Source organism: Chroicocephalus ridibundus, chromosome 2 (genome assembly GCF_963924245.1).
Source record: "Chroicocephalus ridibundus chromosome 2, bChrRid1.1, whole genome shotgun sequence".
In the NCBI taxonomy this organism is placed as follows: Eukaryota; Metazoa; Chordata; class Aves; order Charadriiformes; family Laridae; genus Chroicocephalus; species Chroicocephalus ridibundus.
Window position 1 is genome coordinate 7,689,498 of NC_086285.1, and position 20,530 is coordinate 7,710,027.

The 20,530-nt window shown below is 40.7% G+C and overlaps 1 protein-coding gene across 8 annotated transcripts in view; it reads right to left on the reverse strand.

The window, feature by feature from the left end:
* Positions 1-5,365: 5,365 nt before the first annotated feature.
* Positions 5,366-20,530, reverse strand: part of PRKAG2 (protein kinase AMP-activated non-catalytic subunit gamma 2) — a 237,341-nt gene continuing 222,176 nt past the window's right edge. For all 8 annotated transcript variants that reach the window (XM_063324365.1, XM_063324367.1, XM_063324366.1 and 5 more), the window contains 8 exons: positions 18,177-18,222; positions 17,326-17,380; positions 16,065-16,191; positions 15,138-15,303; positions 14,772-14,809; positions 11,882-12,028; positions 9,382-9,475; positions 5,366-6,488 (listed from right to left, as the gene is read on the reverse strand). In XM_063324365.1, coding sequence (XP_063180435.1) covers positions 6,457-6,488; positions 9,382-9,475; positions 11,882-12,028; positions 14,772-14,809; positions 15,138-15,303; positions 16,065-16,191; positions 17,326-17,380; positions 18,177-18,222 — 705 coding nt within the window. In that variant the 3' untranslated portion in view covers positions 5,366-6,456. The remainder of the gene's footprint in view (positions 6,489-9,381; positions 9,476-11,881; positions 12,029-14,771; positions 14,810-15,137; positions 15,304-16,064; positions 16,192-17,325; positions 17,381-18,176; positions 18,223-20,530) is intronic.

Sequence of the window (20,530 nt, forward strand, 5' to 3'; positions counted from 1 at the left end):
TTGGCGTAGTCTGATTGTACCCTTCATCTTCAGGGTTATAGGGTGTTGAGGGCTAAGCACTGGTAACTGTGAAACAGCAGGTATGAGAGCCTTTAGTGAATAGGTACATGATGAAAAGATAGTTGTTTCATGAGAAAATGGGGGGTTATGTACTTTGTCAGTGACGGCTGTGGTGAATGTCATTCTGCATGCGCCATCTCCATGTCCAGCCTCTCTCTTTTCCATTCACTACAGTACGGATTCCCACTTTGTCACAGCTCTAGAGTGCCACACTGCAGGGATTGGTGTGATCCTACCACACGGATGGATTTGGTGGGGCTGGGGAAAGAGTAGCGTGAGGAAATCCTGCCTTTGTGAACAGTGATACTGTTCAAAGCTCTCCAAGAGGTGTGGAGGGCCAGACCTGCCTCATGTAGATCACAGCATTCCTTTTTGCTTTGCGTGTTTTAAAAGACTGTCTATTGCCATAGCCATAATCCTACAGGACCATCCCTCGAGTAGCTCTGCAGCTGTGCCGTCATCTTTGCATCTGCTCCCTCTGGAACCACGCCATGGTCCAAAATTTGGTCCATTTACTGAGCCAGAGGACTGAACTGAGATGGGAGCTACCTACCAATGACACAGACGGATTTGGAAACACAGGTGAAGTTTGTGGTAGTTACACTTTCAACTTCCATAGTCTTGCAATTCTTATTGCTTGCCTGTCATATTTAGACACTGCTTTTCACTCTGCTGAAACCTACTCTGCACTTTCAAAAATATACCCTTCCACCTGCTCAAAGTGGTAAGTATCAGCATTTTTTCATTTGTGAGAGTTTTTGGTTTCGCTCCCTCCGTGACGCCCCGCTTCTCTTGATTAGGTCTTTTCCTTTACGCTGTTTTTCTTATCCCACTCACCTCTTGCACCCTTGTCTATTTATCTTGTTTCTGTTAACTTGCGTATGAACTTCTGTTCATTTTCTACTCGTTTAGGAGAGCTCACCACTGCAGTCTTTCTGCTCCCCAGCTTCAGCTGCTTTATTTACTGCTCTTAATTGCAGTAGAGTTGTCTCACCTCAGGATATCCTCCACACTTGCTCAGCAGAAACACAGAACTCGTTCTTCCTGAGCACGGGTGTGTTTTAAACTTGCAGAAAAAACGTATGGCTTTCTTTTCTTCCACTGGTTCTTTGGGAAGAATTGACTAACAATCCTTTTTCCATCAGGATCACCTAAGCGCTTCATTCTGTCTTGTTTGGGACACTTGAAATACAGGCAAATAGAGAGCTTTCAGGAAATGGTCGTTTCTCCACGCTCTAGGACTTGGCAATAGCCCTGGGTGGCCCTTAGGCGCGCGCTGGGACACTGCTACTCAAGCGGTGGCAGCTCAAGCAGGGATGAGCTGATCTGGATGGTGATGAGGCTGTCGTTGCATTTCTCCTGCCCCAGTTAATCTTAAACACTTCCTGGAGCGCTCCGGGGCTGAGGGAGAGCCCACCTTTGGCTGTGAAGTCTATGTCATACCCGTCTAATCGGGGCATCACACTTTATTTGAATTCTTACTGTTTGTACGTGCGGGGCTGCACAGCTTCACACTCTCACCAAGCGGCCCTTCGCTGGAATTCTCTCCCCCTCTAACAATCGAAGTGCGATGCTCAGCGTTGGTAGGATTGGGCATTAGGGCTCTGCCTGCCCATTCCCTGGTCCTACTCCAACTTCTTCATTCCTACAGGGTTTGCAAATTGTGCTGTGAGCTACAGAGGAGTTTGGAGAACTTTGGGACAAGTGACGTACACCATGAACTTATGCGCTGGCTGTATTCCAAGCCTGCCTTATATCTCGCTTCTCCAGATACTCCTTCAAATCAAATGTAGCCTTTGTATCAGCTCAGATGATAAATTACATTAATTTTATTGTAAATGAGTTAACAGCAGACATGATCAACGAATGCAACACAATAGGTGTGGCCTGGGTTCTGAAAAAGAGAAAATTCCAAAAGGGAGAACTGCAAGCCCCAGCAGAGGATGGGGATCGGGGAGATGGGGAGCAGAGGCGGAGGGGGGCGGGGGAAAGGGAACAGGACTTTCTTTCATTGCCTCTGTCTGCTTTGCGGTGCTGGAGGAAAACCAGTGACGAATTCAATGCAGTAAACGTAACAGTCAAGTATTTTAATGGTAACGCAGTACCTGCAAACCCACGAACACACTGCTACTGAGTCCAAAGGCAGAACCGCTCCGGCTTGTACATTCTGCTCCTGTAACAGCCATTGCCGATACAATCACCTCCTCTGTCCTGGGGCAAATCAGGGCCATGCCCAGGACTTTCCTGCAGCGTGTCCGGTGTTTGCCTTGCGCGCGCTTCACGTGGACGGCACAGCCTCTGCTGCCCACAGAGGTTACAAAGTACATCCAGTTCAGCCTTGCACTTGTTCCTACTCCCTCCTGCATTCTCGCAACGACCGTATTTTCCCGTATTCAGTTAGAAACACTGGCAAAATGTTAGTAGAAGGAACAAATTAAGGAACTAATTCAGCTCACAGGGGCTATTGACATCCCAGGCTCCTGCCACGCAGGTGCTGGTACACAGCTGGCAGGGACGTGCTCTGTAGATAATTTTTTTCCTAAAGGAAGGTTTGATGTACGAGTACAGGTCACCTCCTGTTCCCATTCACCGCAGCGGGAACAGGTCTGGCTGCAATCGTCATAAAACACATGGGGACTCAGAAAGGGACTTTCAAAACCACGTTTAAATTAAGACCCGAAGTTAAAAGAGCAGCGTCTGCAGAACGTTCTTGTTGCATAAATGCATTATGTGGGTAAAAGGGTAGTATTAAATTATTTGGAATGACATTTTCCTCTAGAAATTACCCCTAATAAGCGTTCAATATGGGAGCAGAAGGGGTGAAAGTTCATAGAAACTTCTGAACTAAACCCGTTATTTCTAACTGGGGAGCTCAGTACGACCAGTGAAACAGCCTGCTGTGTGACAGCAGGAAGCACGGGTGCTTTCTCTCCTGGTTGGACCAGAGCCGAAAGACTCCAACTTGCCCCCCGCTCTCTCGAAAGCTGGCAAGGAGCGTTCGCAAAGCAAACGCGCCGTCTTGGAACCGCTGCAGTCAGTCCTCTGCTCTGCGGGGAGGGTGAGAGCCCAGGCCTTGGGAAGCGAGGCGGGTTCTTTCCATGTTACTCAAAATTCACAGCACAATAATATTCCTTAGTAAAAGATGATGAATAGGCCTCAGATCCGCAACAATTGCAGTCCAGTTCCTAGCAAACAGCAAATACTGTCTGTGGAGGATTCAAGATCTCAGACCTTATAACCGAACGGATTCCAGAAGTAAAACAGGAAAACATTTTCATCAGTCAAGTGTGACTTTCCTAAGTTAGTTCAGTATCTCTAGAGGGCTGAAGTCTACTAGGAAACATTTTCTTTCACCTAAATGGCTAAAAATATCCAGAGTAGATAAAACCCAAACCTTATCTGCTCCCAAGACCAAGAAGAATAATCACTGTTGACAGACCTCTCTTGCTGGGCAAGGAAATGCATGGGGAAGCACAGGAATCCATCACATTTTACAGTCCTGCCAGTTAAAACAGCATCCATTTCCACAGCACGTCACATCCTCAGGACGGAAGATGGTCCGCGTCGGCGAACAGGCTCTCAGCAGAATCCCCAGGGAAGCTTCCTGCCACCTCCATCTGCAGCACCGTCCTGTCTGAGGACAGAAAGGGAGCCCTGGAGCCGTGACCGTGGTCTCAGACCCGCAGGTGCTGCCTGTCCAGAGGAAACCAATGTGCAAGAACTCCAGTTTAATGACATTTTATTCATCCTTTTCCGTGGCTGAGGCCTCTCATGAGCCACGTGAAGAGCCCTAGGGCGAAGCTTTAGTTGCACCGTCACTTCAATCTGCTACACGCGGCGCTGCTGCCGAGTCACCCCTCCTTGCTCTACCCTCATTCACTTACTCCTGTCCCTCCCTTATGCTGGAACAAGCATTTTTCCAGCTTTGTAGTGAAGTGATCTGTATTAAAAATGACACGATTTCTTTAGTTTTGCGTACTGCATCAGCGTCGGTGCTTGTGCCGGTACAAGCAGAGCGCCTTTTTGGTAGCACTGCTGTTTATTCATGCTCATGGAGTTACACTGCGATTCTACCTCTCGCTAATCCAAAATTCAGAACTGAATTCCAGAAGGTAAGGATGGAAATTCCCTAAAGACAATTTTACATCACTGAGGAGGCTGCTTTCCATAATTCTGCTAGTCCTGCGTCTACAACACATCAACAGCACTTGTAATAATGTTAAAATAGGAAGCCTGGGCAGGGTTGCTCGAAAACTGCAGATTCATTCTGGCTTTCTGCGTACTAATCTATGCAGACAGGCCTGAAGCCGTCTGCCTGGAACAGGGCCAAAAGACTTTGTGCTAAGAAATAAAGTAGTAAAAAAAAATATTAGAGTATCATTGGCTCAATTCTTCATCATCCTCAAAAACACCCTGAATGCAGGGCTGAAGAACACACTCGTGCAGACGGGTGACAGGTGGAGAGAGGTCCAGCCGTGCATTTCGGCAGCTCCCTGGCATCCCACCTCCCAGAGGAGCCCACCCGGCAGGTGCCGCAGCAACAGCTGGGCTGCCACCAAGCTGCACCTCTGGGGCCTGGGTGGCGCTTGCAGGTAGTACTGCCGACCACAAGGTTCTCAGCTACCACAAATTACTCCCCTGCACACCCCGCAAAGGAGGAGAGGCACCGTTTTTAGCTTCTATCACTCCATTTCCCCAACAAAGATAATCGAGCTGTGCTGATGTCATCTCTGACGGCAGCATTGGGCACCAGACCCCAGGGTCACTGCTGTTCGGCCACAACAGCCATTTCAGTTCAACACCATCGGGAAAAGCAGGGAACAGGCGATATTCACCTAGTCAGAAACGGTGCTGGAGAAGACTTGATGTTTTTCACAGAGTAAGAAAGTGACATAGTCTAAGAGAACAGTTTCCACTGTGTCCTACAGGAACATTTTTATACGTGGACACCAGTAAGAAGAAAATTTTCATGCATTTAGTTCAAAATTTAAATTCTTATAGACAGTGGAAAAAGTTCTGAAGGAAGGGCTTTTCATTACTATTAACCCCCCCACATTTTATAAGCAAACAGAAAACTGTTAGCCTTTTACTTCAATGCTTATAAATGGAAAAACACCTGATCCATCTACTGCCATTATTTGAGTACAGTGTTCAGGCTGGAAACACAGTAAGAAGTACTGCCTGCGTTATCCCATTAGCGTAAGCCGCCTTAAAGTCAGAATGCGTCTCCACCTGCTCTGCGGCAATCAGAATGCACGTACAGTTATAGAGGCAAAAGAACTTGGCAAGAACCGCTAAAAGCAACTCATGTTGTAGGGTTTAATTTCTTCCATCTACAAGAATCTACAATTATAAAAGTCTCATCTTCAAACTTTACAGTACATTTACATTAGCAGATACCCCACAGCTTTCCTCACTCCTCCACTTCTGTACAGATCATACACAATAAAAAGTTGCATTTCTGTCGTACAAACATCATTTTACACTTTAATACAGACAAAAATATTGTTCTCTGGCACCTCACTTCCTCCGTGGTGCCTGTGTATTACAGTATGGAGCACTTCCCATCCGTGCTTCTGGAATCTTCAGCTCAAGTAATATGGACTGATCAACAGGCCACAGCTACCGCAACTGCAAAGTTTTAAATAATGAGAAAATCTGCCACTTGTTTGTATAACAATCAACAGTTTATTAATGGATATGGTGAAATTTTAGCTATCCACCAAAGATGTGTAAAAAATTGTCATGAAAGTAAAAATAAATAAAGCTGTTTTTAAAATCAGTCTTGTTTTACACCTCAGTTCAGAATGCAACATTTAACACAAAACTGTCATTAAAGTTTTAAAGAAGTCTACTGATATTCAAATTACAGCTTTTATGACAAATCTAATGAGAACTGAAACTGATTTGGTTTTAGGTTTAAAGACTTTCACATTCAAATACAGTGTCTCGTTTAGCACAATACTTCCTTTGACAGTGATGGGCAACAGTGATGACATATTGCTGTATTTTGACATAAGGCACTATGATATGAATATGCCATACACTTGCCTTATGTCACATATATCCATTGCTGACCAGTGACTTCTGTCAAATACAAAATGAAAAAGTTTCCGAATACAGTGCATTTTAATGAAGGACATCATGTGAAGTCTTCCAGCAAATGTTTTGAAGACGTTTTGAAATACAAGCCTACATTTTAACATAAGCTTTTGTCATGCTGCTTTTTTTTTTTGCGACATCACTGGGGGGAATAGACTCATCATCCATCACTAAGTCCCAATACACATTCTCAGCCATCCTGCTCTGTTTCTATTGCAGTCACTGTTCTTGAGACAAACTTGACCCAGAAACTTTGTTCAAGTTCTCCTACAAACGCGTGTACATTCACAGCAGTCATTCACTTTCATTCTCCTTTTGTTTGGCACCTGTTAACAGAAGAGGAAAGCAAACGTGATTTCCTTACGCGCACGGCACTCAGCTCCTGGAAAAGCACGGCTCCTTCCGAATGCAGCGACTTCGTCTGACCACGTTATCAGAGTCTTGCTACCAGATACCATTTATAAAGAAGATACCGCAGGATTGCTAAATGCTAACGTGAACTGTGTGAGGAAGGCCTTCAGACCATTCCTGCTGCTAATTTCATTGGCAAAGTAGTCCAAGTAACTCTTCTGGAAGTTACTGGAAGTGGCTTTGAAGATTCTCCCCAGCACAAACATTTATTTTAAAAAGCCCCAACCAAAATGCCACATCCCAAACCCGTCCATCGGCTTAGAAGCCAAGCGTAATCATTGTAATAGTCTCAAAAAATGAAGTCCTGCTTGAGAACAAACGGTATTAGAATTCAGTGTGTGATGGGCCCATTTTTCCTGGCTCAGAGGCAGGATTTGCTCACAGCAGGGATCCGAGAGACCTGTTCAGCAGGACTGCAGAGCATCTTGCCTCTTCTCCAAGTACTCAGACGAGCCACATGCTGGGCAACGACTGAACCCTATGGTGAGTTTGGCTTCAGCATCCAACTCCAGACAGCAAGAATCTCTTGCCAGCAACCTGGAGTTACTATTTGTAACGTATAATCAAACACTGAAAGAGTCATTAAATACATCTGCTTTTCACACATCACAACTGGTACTTTTTTCCGCCCCCAGCACAGGCTGGGCTTAATTCCTGCCAGTCAATACATTTTCCTTTCCAGTCTGTGAGGAGAAGTGGACACTTTTAGGGTATGATTTATCTGGTCGGTCTTACACATCCACTTCAAAAGATAAATTGCACTCCGGACTTTACAGACTAGATCTACATTGCAGACACCCTCATTTCATGAGACAAATCCCAATCTAAAATGGGGCAGTTGCCTGCGGAACTGCCATCTAACACCTCACTGCTCCTAAAAAAAGCATTGCCTCACCTCCTCTCTTCCAGTGGCATACTCCTGTCCTCTTTGTTGCTCTACCTCCTGTACTCAGTACTAGACTCTTCAGCGAGCCAGTTTTGTGTGCCAAACTGACAAAACTCCGCAGCTTTTTTGCTGGTTCAGTTCCCTGTTAGATCCATGAGTTAAAGCAGCTCGGAGGGATCTCCTGAGTCAGGGTGCTGCCACACGCTAACCACCACAATCACGTGGCCCAGAGTATGGGAGCAGGAAATGCCCTTTCTAATCACAGAGCACTGTTATATCAGCTCGCAGAGTTGTAACTTAAGCATCTGTGTAATTCCAGTATAACAAAGCCCTTGGTTTGTCAGTATCCGGATTCATCTATTCTGTCTAAACTTTGCTCCATTAATAGTAAGACCTACCCTCCTTGTATCCTTCGACCCTCCAGTCATGAGGGAAATGACCTCCTCTGCCCGGAGAGACACCGTCTGTCTGTCCTGACATCTCCCTCTTAGGGGGGACACACACCCCTCTGTTCTCTTTCTGGGCAATGGGCCCGTTTGACCAAGGCCTTTTGGCCGATTCCTCATCCTCATCCGCACCTTTCACAGAAAGCTGAGTTACTTGCTCTTCCAGGTCATTAAAAAGGAACTAGATGCACTGACATAATACTTCCAGCAGTACCACTGATTACTTCTACTCAGAGGAGAAATCTTACTAGTTTAAAAAGCTACATTAACTTTTTTTTAAAATCTACAGAGGATAAAGACTTCTACGTTATCATGTCACTAGGGCCATGAAGATGATGAGAGGGCTGGAGCACCTGTGCTATGAGGACAGGCTGAGAGAGCTGGGGATGTTCAGCCTGGAGAAGAGAAGGCTCCGGGGAGATCTTATAACAGCCTTCCAGTACCTGAAGGGGGCCTACAGGAGAGATGGGGAGGGGCTCTTTATCAGGGAGTGTTGTGACAGAACAAGGGGTAACAGTTTCAAACTGAACGAGGGTAGATTTAGATTGGGTATCAGGAAGAAATTCTTTCCTGTGAGGGTGGTGAGACACTGGCACAGGTTGCCCAGGGAGGCTGTGGCTGCCCCATCCCTGGAGGTGTTCAAGGCCAGGCTGGATGGGGCTTGGAGCAGCCTGGTCTGGTGGGAGGTGTCCCTGCCCATGGCAGGGGGGTGGGACTGGGTGATCATTAAGGTCCCTTCCAACCCGAACTGTTCTATGATTCTACGTCATCTATTAGTGTAAGTAAGAGATCCCAGTTAAGCTCACATTTACAATTTCTTTTTTGAAGGACGGGATTTATTCAGCTCTGTTTGCTTAGTCTGTTGTTGGGGTTTTTTTGGGTTTTTTTTGTTTGTTTGTTTTTTTTTTGTTGTTGTTGTTGTTGTTGTTTTGGTTTTTTTGTTTGTTTGGGTTTTTTTTGAGGCAAAATTGTTATCCTTGAGACATTTTGTGTCTTCCTCACAAAGCCAGAAGAGAGGACTTTGCTGTAGTTGTTGTGACAATTAAGTCATTTATGTGGTCAAAGTGAAGTTACAATTAAGAACATAAATCAGGTTAGTAACTTGGGCAAAACATAAAAAACCCAAGAAAACCAACCCAACCCCCACCCCCCCCAAACCAGCAGAAATAAACCTATTGTTGGACACTCTTGTTAAAAGGAACTGGATCGTGTTTAGTAATACACTAGAGATTTATACTGGAATAATTCTGGTGGTGTGGGGTGACGTCTCTGACACAGTTGTGCCAACCAAAACTGACAGTTAATCCTTTGTCAGCTTTTTCCCAAAGAGAAATTAAAAGTGTATTTAAGAACTATGACCAAACAGTTACAAAAGTTGAAAAATCTAAAGTTCGTCTTTGTGAAATAAATGAAAACCAGCAGGGTGTACACACTACCAAAAGACTTATGGCAAAGCTCCGAAGGCACCATCCGTACCTGCTGGTGTGAGTACCAAAGCTTGTAGAATGTCAGAAAGGGAGATGATACCCACAATGCTATCTGCTTCATTCACTACCACCAAACGATGAACCTGCAAGCAGGGAAAACATTTTGAGATATTTGCCCGATTTAAAGTAATAACTAAAGCACCGAAAAACAAAAACATCTTAAAGTAATGCAGTATGAAGACACGTAGAAGAAAAAAAGAATGGTTCAAAGCGTTAGTAATACCAGTCCCACACAGCAGTACAAACACGCCTACCCTACCTAAATGAAAACCAGCGCACGTTTAAAAAGCAAACAGCTATCTGACAGGGCAACAAAATCAGATTTGAAGTGACAGCTAAGCCAAGATCTAGGTCTTTAAAATACTTCTGCTCTCAAAAGGCGGCACTCACATCAAACACTTTTCCCCAACTTACAGGCTCTGCCCAACTCAGCCTGCGATCTCAAAAAATAAGATGCAGTATAAAACGAAGCTTCCTTCTGAAAAACACTTTCTCAACAGAGAGAGGCACTAAAACTTGTGGTATCTTGAGATGTTCGAGTTGGTTTTAGCCTAACTTTTCTCATAGGGTTATACAATTGAAACGAGTGCCAGACTGGTTTTAAAATCCTCATTTTGCGTGAAGACAGAAAAAAGAAAAAAAAAAAGATTCAACTTATTTGTGCAAACTCACTGTAGAGTCGTTAAACATAAGGACACAACTTGGAAGAAAGATTTATCAACAGTAAGATTGTATTTGTAAATAATGATTTTATCATTACAAATCTATGCTAGGAAACATTTATATACTACAAAACCTTTGTGCTAAGTGTGGGTGCTCCTATATGCCGAGGCTGATCGGCCCGAGCAGGCTCCAGCAGCAAAAGACTAATGGTGGAACCAGGAGAGCGTCCTCCCGTCTCTCCTGGCACCAGACTCCACTGCAAGTGGGTACAGAGTTGTATTACCTGAACATCGCAGCTGAACAAGCCCGTGAGTAAGCGATCCTAAAAAGGGTGTTTGTCAAAAGTTGAGAGCCTGCTATGTGTTTACTTTTTACCCAAGTGAATGCTCTCTCTTCACTATTTTAAGTTCAAATAATCAGATATAACGGTGAAAAAAGCGAGAAGAATTTTTCTCATCTTCTCACAGAGGTGACAGCAAAAAAGCCGCATCAGTCTTGATTTAAGATGTGTTAATATGGCTGAGGTCAACCACTTCGTCGCTAGTCAGATACAAGAAAAGAGGAGCTCTGAATTACTTGAACAGTCACACCTACCTGACACAGGGAAGAAAGAAAAAGAGGGGGGGAAGAGAGAGAAAAAATTGTTGCATTTTCTTTTTGATGAAACTACATTGGTGGTATTTTAGACGGGGTTGTTAGTTTTTGTATATACACACGTTTAATCATGTTATTCTTCTCTCAATGTAATGCATTCAAGAAAAATGGACAATTCAATTGTTTCATTTCCAGGAAGATCAAGCACTCGGCTGGCAGCTATAAATAGCCTGTAGTTTTGACTGACTCATTTTTACATACAATCTCACTATGTTTAGACTGAACCAAAGGGTAGGAGTTGTTCTTAAAACACGAGTGTCTAAAGCTTCTTAAGATAGTAGTAAAATTATTCAAATTTGAAATGTGTATATCAGCAATGCTAAAATTATTCCATTTCAGGAAGAAGCTCAAGCAGATGCAGAAAGTTACAAGTAAAAATTGCCTAATGGAAGTTCTAAGGGGATATTAACAAAGTGGTAGTTTTACTTATATCAAGTATATGTACAGTTACAGCCCTAAAGATGAGAAAATTAAAATCTTGTAACTGAAGAAGTTAGAGCATCTAAATGGAGCTGATTGCACCTCAGAGACAACTGATACTGGTAATACTGATTTTCTTCTGCAGAGAGGCTAACAGGGGAGGGCGACCTACATACTCATTCACATCCGTGTATAAGGAAGTTCCTCGTACTAACAAACAAGATAAATGGCACCATAAGAATGGAAAGCTCACAGATAAATCATTTATAAAAGCAGGTGGTGAAGCCTTATTCACAAGAATTTATTTTCTGCCCCTGTTTCACAGTATTTGTACGAGAGCAGTGCAGAGCTCCATGTGCATTAAATTGTACCCATTACGCATCCTGAACGATAGGCCAATCAACCCAGCTATAAGCTGGAGTTTAAAGAATTACTTGTCTGCAAAACTTATGGCAGGCTTGGAAGAAACACGATTCTTTCAAAAAAATCTTTGCATTCAGTTCAGTTGATGTCATAAAACAAATGCAAATAACCGAGTATTATTACAGATATACTGTACACTATTTTGCACATCCCTCTAAGCATCTATATAAGTCTATAAAGCAAACTGATAGCTAACACATGTAATTAAAAAAAATACTTTCAACTAAGTAACCAACTTAACTTCAGAAAGGATAAATTTGTATTATTTCTTTGTTTGTTAATACAACTTTTCACTCACAGTGAAAGGAAAAAACAAAAATCAAACTCACCTCAGCCTTCACTATTCTATCCACAATGGTCTCCAGTGTTTCCAGCATACTACACTTTACAACACCTTCAAAATACTGAGAACGGTGCTGTAGGGCTTGCGTCACCGTGATATCTAGGTTATTATATGTTTTTTCAGCAGCAAGATTCTGGGGGGAAAAAAAAAAGAAAAGAAAAGCCCCAAGGCACATAACACATCTCAGTACTTGGTAATAAAGTCCTCTTTGGCATCAAGTAGATACACATTTCTGGTGTAAATTGAGTCTGTTCTAAGTCATATATTAAGCAAAGCAGATGCTCTTCATCTTTTGGGAACAGTCGAGCATGCAATTATGTTAAACACCATATGACAGAGTGGGTTAAGTGATAAAACTGTTTTGTGATATGCATTGGGCCAATGAAAATCTCTTACTTTGCTAGCTGATATTTGGCTTGATGTGACTCATCCTGCTTTTGCCACGAACAGAAAATTTAAAGATGAAGTTCTACAGATTTTAGAACATACAAAATATATTTTAGGAATATACAGGTTTTTGTTGTTTGTTTTTCATAGGATAAGGGAGAACACCAACTGCCCTGAACACCACTCATGAAGTAGATCTTAGTGGAGATCTAAGCAGAGAGCAAATTAAAGGTTTTCTTCACCTTTCGTATTTGTGGGCTCACACTCCCTCTCCTGGACTGTGCTGGCACTGCCACTTGACAACAATTTTTTTGTGTGTGTTTATGTATTTTAATAAGTACTATAAAAATAATATAAATGAAAACCCATCATCATCACTAAAAGTAAGAAGATTAAGAGTTTGAAAGCTGACATTCTCAACTTTCATTTTAAGAACAGGACCATGCGAGATGATTTTGTCCTGACCAGCAAAAGCTTTATTTGTAGGTGAGACCATAGTGACATTTGGATAGTGTTGGCACATCCTGGTATTGATTTTGTGTCCAGACAGACAGACCTTTAAAATGAAAACACTGGACCAAGCAATAAAATGAAATTAATTTTTGGCTAGAATATACTGTGATTCGTCAAGTCTTTTGATTGAATTACACTGAACGTGACAATAGGTTTGAGATGATCACGAAGATACAAGCAGTTTTAGTTAACCCATTTAACTAATTCCTAATGAAGGACATTAGGAGAACATAAAAAGCCTCTGCAAACCGAAGTCACCCTACACACAATAACTAGAGTAATACAAAGTTATTTCTATACCATCACACCATTCCGAGGTTTCTCCCATCAAGAATCTCAAAATGAATTCAGAACTCTACTATAATGAAAGAAATCTATCAACTTAGCCAGCTGTACATACAGGCATGGCTTAAAACATTGATTTAACTAATCATATTAGCCACATGGTTTAAAGTTAAAAATCACCAGTTGAATATTGCAAATTCTACATATATTGGAAGATCAGATTATACATTTCAGATTTCATTTTTCCTCCTCTTTTAAGTCTTAAAGATCAGGCTGACACAGACTGATGAAAAACTGGAAACCTCAGAGGTGATTATCTTTTAAGAAAAGAATCTTTTTTCCCCCGTTTAATAAGCAAACTAGTGCATGTGAAGAAAATCTCAAATAATTAATGGATGCCCTAACTCTTTCCCACGTTACTAACTGGAAGCAAACAATTCTATCCTAGGGCTTTTGTGGTGTTCTGGTTGTTTTTTTTCCCCCTGATCCAAATACATAATTTTTCAAAAAAAAAGATCCAGCATCTCTTAAAATCCTGTAATTTCAGTTGCCCTATAATTTAAAATGATAAAAGGTGTGAAAAACATAAAGCACCTTTTGGTGTCTTTCTGAAAAGGAAACATGTCCTGCCTCAAAGCCTAATGCAGTTACAAAATAAATCGAAACACTGAACCCACCAACTGTGAAATTTCATTGTCTTTGATATATTAGATCACTCTCGCTACAGCTATTACCTATTCCCTGACCAGCTTTTATGGCAGAACAGGATCTTAAAACAGCGGAGAATTCCAAAGAGACAAACGCCTAGAAAAAACTGGCAAGAACAGTGACATCATGAAACTTTCAGATTTGGAGCCAGAGATATTTATAAGCTTAAAGTATTTCCATTTGGGATTATTCTCCATATTTCTGAAAGGATTCTACGTGGTGTTTCAGACATCTGGATTCTTCATTAGCACTTGCAGCCTGGTGGAATAAGCAACTTGGGCACTTAAATCTCTAAAAAATAATAAATAACATAGCTATCAGAAGTTCCAACTGGGAAGCAGGTGCATACAGCTGGGAGGGGACAGGGACAAAAACCTTTAAATTTATTTTTCACGTTTCTGAAGACCACAAGAGTAGAAGAGCCCTAGCTCTCCGAGGCTGGCAAATCATGGCATGAATCTGACTATGCTGTTGCACTCCTGAGGGAAAACCAGGAACAGCAGCCTGAATTAGATCTAAACCAGAAGGAAACAGATGGAATGCTCTGGAGTCAGAGACTCACACAGAAGAATGGGCCAAGTAGTTTTAATTCACTGAGAAGGTCAAGTCATACAAAGTACCCAGACTGCATGGAGAAATCTGCATTCTCTTTGAAAACAGCCCCTGGAATAGCAGCAGCTGCAAAAATAAAATCCTATCTCAAAAATAGAAACAAACATAAAAAGCCTACGCTCTCTTTTTCTAAGAGTACAGCCAGATCCAATTTTGGGTGACATCCAGAGCAGTAGACGCCTGTGTGCAAGTAGTATTACTAAGGATAGCTTAAATAAAAAAATGCTGTGCAGGATGAATTGAATCTGTTTTATTCAGTTTGTTAACTAATGCCTATGGAACAACATCGCCAAAATTGACATATAAACAAATGAATTTGCAAATGCTTACTGAATATAAAATATTTAATAGAATTTAAGAGATATACTTACTATTACATCAAATTTGGAATAAATATCTACAACTTTTCCTAAAGAGAAAAACAAAAGTTAATCAAGTACTTAAAATGCAAAATTAGTTTTCTTGCTTCATGCTTTCATTTGTTGTCTTATAAATTACACAGAAAGAAAACAGACAAGGTCAAGAAGGAAACACGGAAAAAATAACCCACCCAACCTACCAAACCGTGTTCTTCCAAGCCTATCAACCTACATCTACATAAATGTTTTTCTATTCCCTTTCTCCCCCGCCTTTTTTTCTTTTTATTTTTTATTCTTTCCCCTCCCTCCCCCCATCAATCCAGGGTTCAGCACAATGTCTCTCACCACACTTTTATATACAGAAGAGCCAACACGCACCTGACTCATCCACAACAGGTAATGCCGATATCCTTCTCTCTACAAATATATTCAAGGCTTTAATGATAGGAGTGTCTGGATGTATGAAGGCAATGTTGTGGTAAGTTCCTATTCCAAGTTCATCCAGATTCTTCTTCATAAAGGCAGGCTTTGGCATCTCTGACATCTAGGAAAGTCAGAATGGATGTATTTACAGCACAGTTTTCTACACCTGCCATGTTTCCATACGATTGGTACATACATTAGGAAATTAGGAATATATACATTAGGAAATCTGTATTCACTCATCCACCTACAGACTCCAAATGATCATTACAGTAATCTGCTACTAGATTAATCTAAAGCCAAAACAAGCTCAGATCTAGAGACATTACTTCTGTTCAAAGAAGCTCTAAATTAAGACTATATAACTAAGTTTTTTGCTCAGTTATTTATCTTTGTAGTAACTCATCACTAAAAGCTTTTGATCCTAAGCTATATGATTTCCGCTGAAACTGGAGACAGAAGACAGCAGAACGTACTATACGATGAATGCTCATTTTGAACTCTTGTTGCTTTGTTTGGCCTCCTATTCATTCCTGTGACTAACATAAGCTACAGTGAGCAATGATAACCTCGTCTCTGGGAGACAATTCGTTTTTCTAGTCATGTAAATGAACTTCTGAAGCTGAGCAGATCTTCCAGAAAGGACAGCAAACTACAAGGACATGCCTTGGCCGTTTGAGGTGTTCAGGTTTCTTTAAATGACTGAAATAAAGTAAAGGTAATGTACAGGTCCTATATCAAGCTTTAACCTCTCTGTTATCAAGAAGAGATATGCACAGATACAAAGAACGTGGAAATTCCTATATTAAGTCTTTAATTTAACATGTCTACTGGGGAAAAAAAGAAAAATCAGTTAAGCAAAGCATAGCTTTAAATACTTACAAAAAGCTGGAGGAACTTGAGGATTCTTTTATGGGTAAGTATATAAAGTGCATTTCCACTGACGGGATCTATAACTGGCAATCTGTGGATTTTGTTTTTGATCAATGAATATACAGCATCAAAAAGGCTGAGGAGAAAAACATTTATTTTTTTTAGTTAAAATTAGTTTTAGCTGACAGTGAGTAAAGTCAAGTGATATATACATATATTTACAAACACCCATGAAGTACACATCACGAGAAATTATTTGTATGATCTTTAATGTTATAGAAAAAAAGAAGTTAAGGAATTTCAAATAACTTGTGCAGCTGGTAAAAGAGATCAGCAACAATATGCCCATAACATCTAAAACCGGTAAGAAAATGTGATAGAAAGTGACTGTGGTAGAAAGAATAGCAGAATATTTCTGCACAAGTGAAAATTGTTTTTCCAGCGAGTGCTGTGCTCACGGTACCCCTGCGCTCAGAGTTCAGAGACAGACACACAGTGGAAAACAAGAGTGTTCTTGCCCATAATACATCTCAATCCCAAACTTCTATAACATTTTCTAGGAAGAGCATTTTTATGGCTAAGTGCATATATGCTATTAAGCCTAAACAATTATCTAATCATTTAGTTATTAGGGATTGTCAAAAAGTCAAAAAGTTCAGTAGTACTCAAGCTGTTACGTGATGAACTAGAGCTCCCTCTCAAGTTACCTTTGGTAAATAAGGTATAATGACAGTTTTAAAACCATTTCTTTCAAATTCCATCAAGAATAAAAAAGTCATTTATATTTTACAGTCATTTATATTTTAAGGAACACAACCTAGGAGTAGAGCAGAACAAAACACACAGATACTGTCCTTTAGTTAAGGAAAGTTACTTCATTGGAAAATACTGTAAGTTTTCATTTACTCTGATTCCTGATAACGAGACAGCTGAAAGGCTCTGTATAGTTTTTGATTTTCATGAAATAAATACACCTTGCAGGCTAGCCTGAAGGGTCATCATGTTGCCTTTTTGCATATTTTTTGGCAATTAATTTTGGTCCATGTCTATTTCATCTACCAGAAATTCCCCTTTTTGGATAATTAAAACGAGTCCTCACTCACAATAAAAAGCTCCTACATCTTGTTGATTATATTAAAAGACAGTCCTTCATTACTGTACTCTAGTTTACAATGTAAATTGTTTCCTATTACACAAAGAAGTCCTAAGTTCAGTGTTGAGATGGAGTTAGCTTAGTTCAAGTTAAGCAGACCGATAAGCAAAATCCTACCTTGCATCTGGGGAGATGTTCACTAAAGGTTTAAACGTCTCTTGTAAATAAAGCTCTGCGTATAGAAAATGAATAGACCATTACCAATTTATAGGAAAACATTAGCTTTTTTATGAAAGCATTTTATGAAGTCATTTGTACAAAATTAAGTGGAAGACAGACAGCAATATATACAGTTACTTTAGATAGTCTACCACTTATGCATATTCCTCTGTATTGACATTAAAAGGACAGAAGTTTAAAAAAACGGGACTAAACTGATTACCAGCAGGGGTCACTGCAACAACAGCAAATAATTCTATACCAGTTCCTCTTCTGAGAGGGTCTGCTGCACAGAGTACTTCTATATATTATTTCATGGCATACAGTCTATTTTTGACATAACAGTTCCTCCCTGCATTCAGCACTTCTGTCCACACCCAGAAAGTTCTATGAATTTCTCGTCGCATCACGCCATTCACTTGGGCACAGCTTGTTGCTCATCCATCGGTTCACTCAATACGTTGGGTCGTCTATTCATTCTGCATCCTGGCTCAGATACATTTCCATTCCACGTATCCTCATCAACTCTACAGCCATACATACTCCAGTTTCTTTTTTTCTTTCTTGAAAAGCAAGTACTAATCACGAACAAGTGGTAAAGTAGTACATAGCCCAGATCACTCTAGTCCATGTACAGTTTCAAGTAGCAAAATAAGCAGCAGGAGGTAAAAGACAAGCTTTTACTATTTCTGCTTTTGTTAAAAAGTATATGGACAGAGGCAAGCTATGTCAATGATTAATTAAAAGTCCACTCTACTGAAAAACATTAGAATATTTTAAATTATCAACCAAGTAGTAAATATTCTTACCCCTCCAGGTTTCTATCTTGTGCTCCTCCAATTCATAAATCTGAACCTATAATGGGTAGATGGAAAGTTTAGCTTGAGGTATTGATTTTAAACCCAATATCATTAACAGTATTATAAATATCTGAATAATTTCCTAGTGTTTCATTGCAGGCAATCTAACAGAGTAACAACAGTCCAGAGTAACACTTCTTGGCAATAGCAAGAAGAAGGGGGGGAATCCTGCTCAGTGCAGCGTACCATACTGGACCTATCATTTCAGGGGACAGGAAGGATCTTTTACCTGCCTAGATTTCTAGTCTACATCTCATAAACTCAAAGGCATCACCTCGGTAATTTATCTCACCTTAAAACAATACGCCAGAGTAAACCCCACAATGATTCCTCACACCCCCAAACCAGTAAAAAGCTTACCCTGATCACTTGACTTCATAATGCTAACAGAGATGAATTTTACTGCTACTTGATTACAAACAAGCAAAGCACTTGGTTTTGTGCTCAGTTCAATCAGAAGAACCAACATTGTATTTCCTCCCACCCTCAAGTTTAATCTTTTACTGTTACATTCTTCAAATGTTTTCAGAGACTGCATCTAAGCCATGCAGGCTCTCAGCATTTCTCCTGTGCCAGCAATGTTGCTCATCTGACCTGAGTTCAGCCGGGCCCGGGAACCAAACAGGCAAAAAAAGTTACAAAAACATTGTTAGTTTTCTGCTGATTTAGCTTCCTTAACTGGCTCTCAAGAAGGACAAGCAAATGACACTGGACAAAGGATGTGGCAAGCCTGCACCTTTTGATGGCAGTTTATCACTAGATCAGATCAGATGAGCAATAACATCAAATCACCCTCAAGAGTCCAGTCTTTGAAGTTTAAAAAAGGCCAAAACCAAAAAAAGACACAGTCACATCACCAACTTCCTGGTGTTCAGCAGCTATTTCACAAAGTTCATTATCAAAAGAATGTATAACCTTCCTACAGTAGCTCCCTGTTGGGACATTATTGTAATTTTTTTTTTTTTTTTTTAGTGATTGATGCTGTCTTCTATTAAGTCAAATGTTGCCACTTCTCAGCTATTTCTCCTTATTGCTGCCATTTTAAGCACAGCCTATGGAGTAGGATGCTAGACAATGCAAACAGAGTGACAACAGTCAGACCTTACGTAGTTACATGGAGAAACTATTGAGGTTGAGGGTCATTACAATATGGAAACCGTTTTAAGGAAGTTACCAGTGCACAATCACTTTTCATTTGCTTCTCCCCCCACCCCCTGTAAATCCCCAGGGGAGGAAAATAATTCTTTAACAAGAAGAGAGGACACAACAGTATTGGCATCTGACAAGAATTTCACTATAAATTTAAGAAATTAACATGAGCTTTGAGAAGCCCAGTACATCAGATCTCTGCTTCATCCAACTGTTCTTGATTTCTTTAGCTAGTAAAACATAGTACGTGTCTTTTAAATGGTAGAGGGGGAATTGTGACTTGACAGGAACAAGAAAGGGATGTAAATGTTTGTATGAACATGCAAGCTAGAGAATTTAATCAACTGACTGCCAATGGGAATTTTAAATTACAGTTAATTGAAGCCAACAGATCTCCAACTGATTGTGCAACTCAGCCATGTAACTAGAATATTTGCATATATTTAACTAGTTTAAATTGTTTATTCTACACCATCACTCCAAGAACTGAGTAACCTTTTAATGCATCCAAGCCTCTGTAAGCTAGCATCTCGCTTAACTCTGCACTATTCTTTCAGAATAGCTCTGTCACAGTTAGGAGACAAAGATGATCATATAAACATGGGAACCACGCATAGCTACATACTTGATTTTTAAATACAATTAACTTTTTCATGTTAACTTAAAGACATCCTCCACAAATGCTTGTTGGTTGATATTCGCCATTTATATAGAGCTGTGATTACTATTGAAATGTGTGCTTTGAAACAACCTGAACACAAATAAATACAGTGATCCATAATCAAGTATTTTTCTTCATACTTTTTATATCACATCTAGTTTTTAGTAAGTACGTTAAGTCAGGTCCTTCATCCCAAATTCATTTGTTGCAACACTAAGTGGAGCCTTGTATCCAAAACGAAGGCTATCATTATGGTAAGCACCACACAAAACATAATACACGGTAGTACTCATTAAGGAAATTCCTCATGTTTATACATGTATAACTGAAGCAGACAGATGAGGTGACCTGCCCAAGGACCTCCATGGCTGAAGCTGGGAACTGAACCCAGGTATCCAGATACCATTCTACTACCTTGCTCACCAAGCCATCTTTCCATTCAAAAAAAGCCTCCTGCAGCGAGTATACCCATGACGTAGCTAAGCTTCCAAAG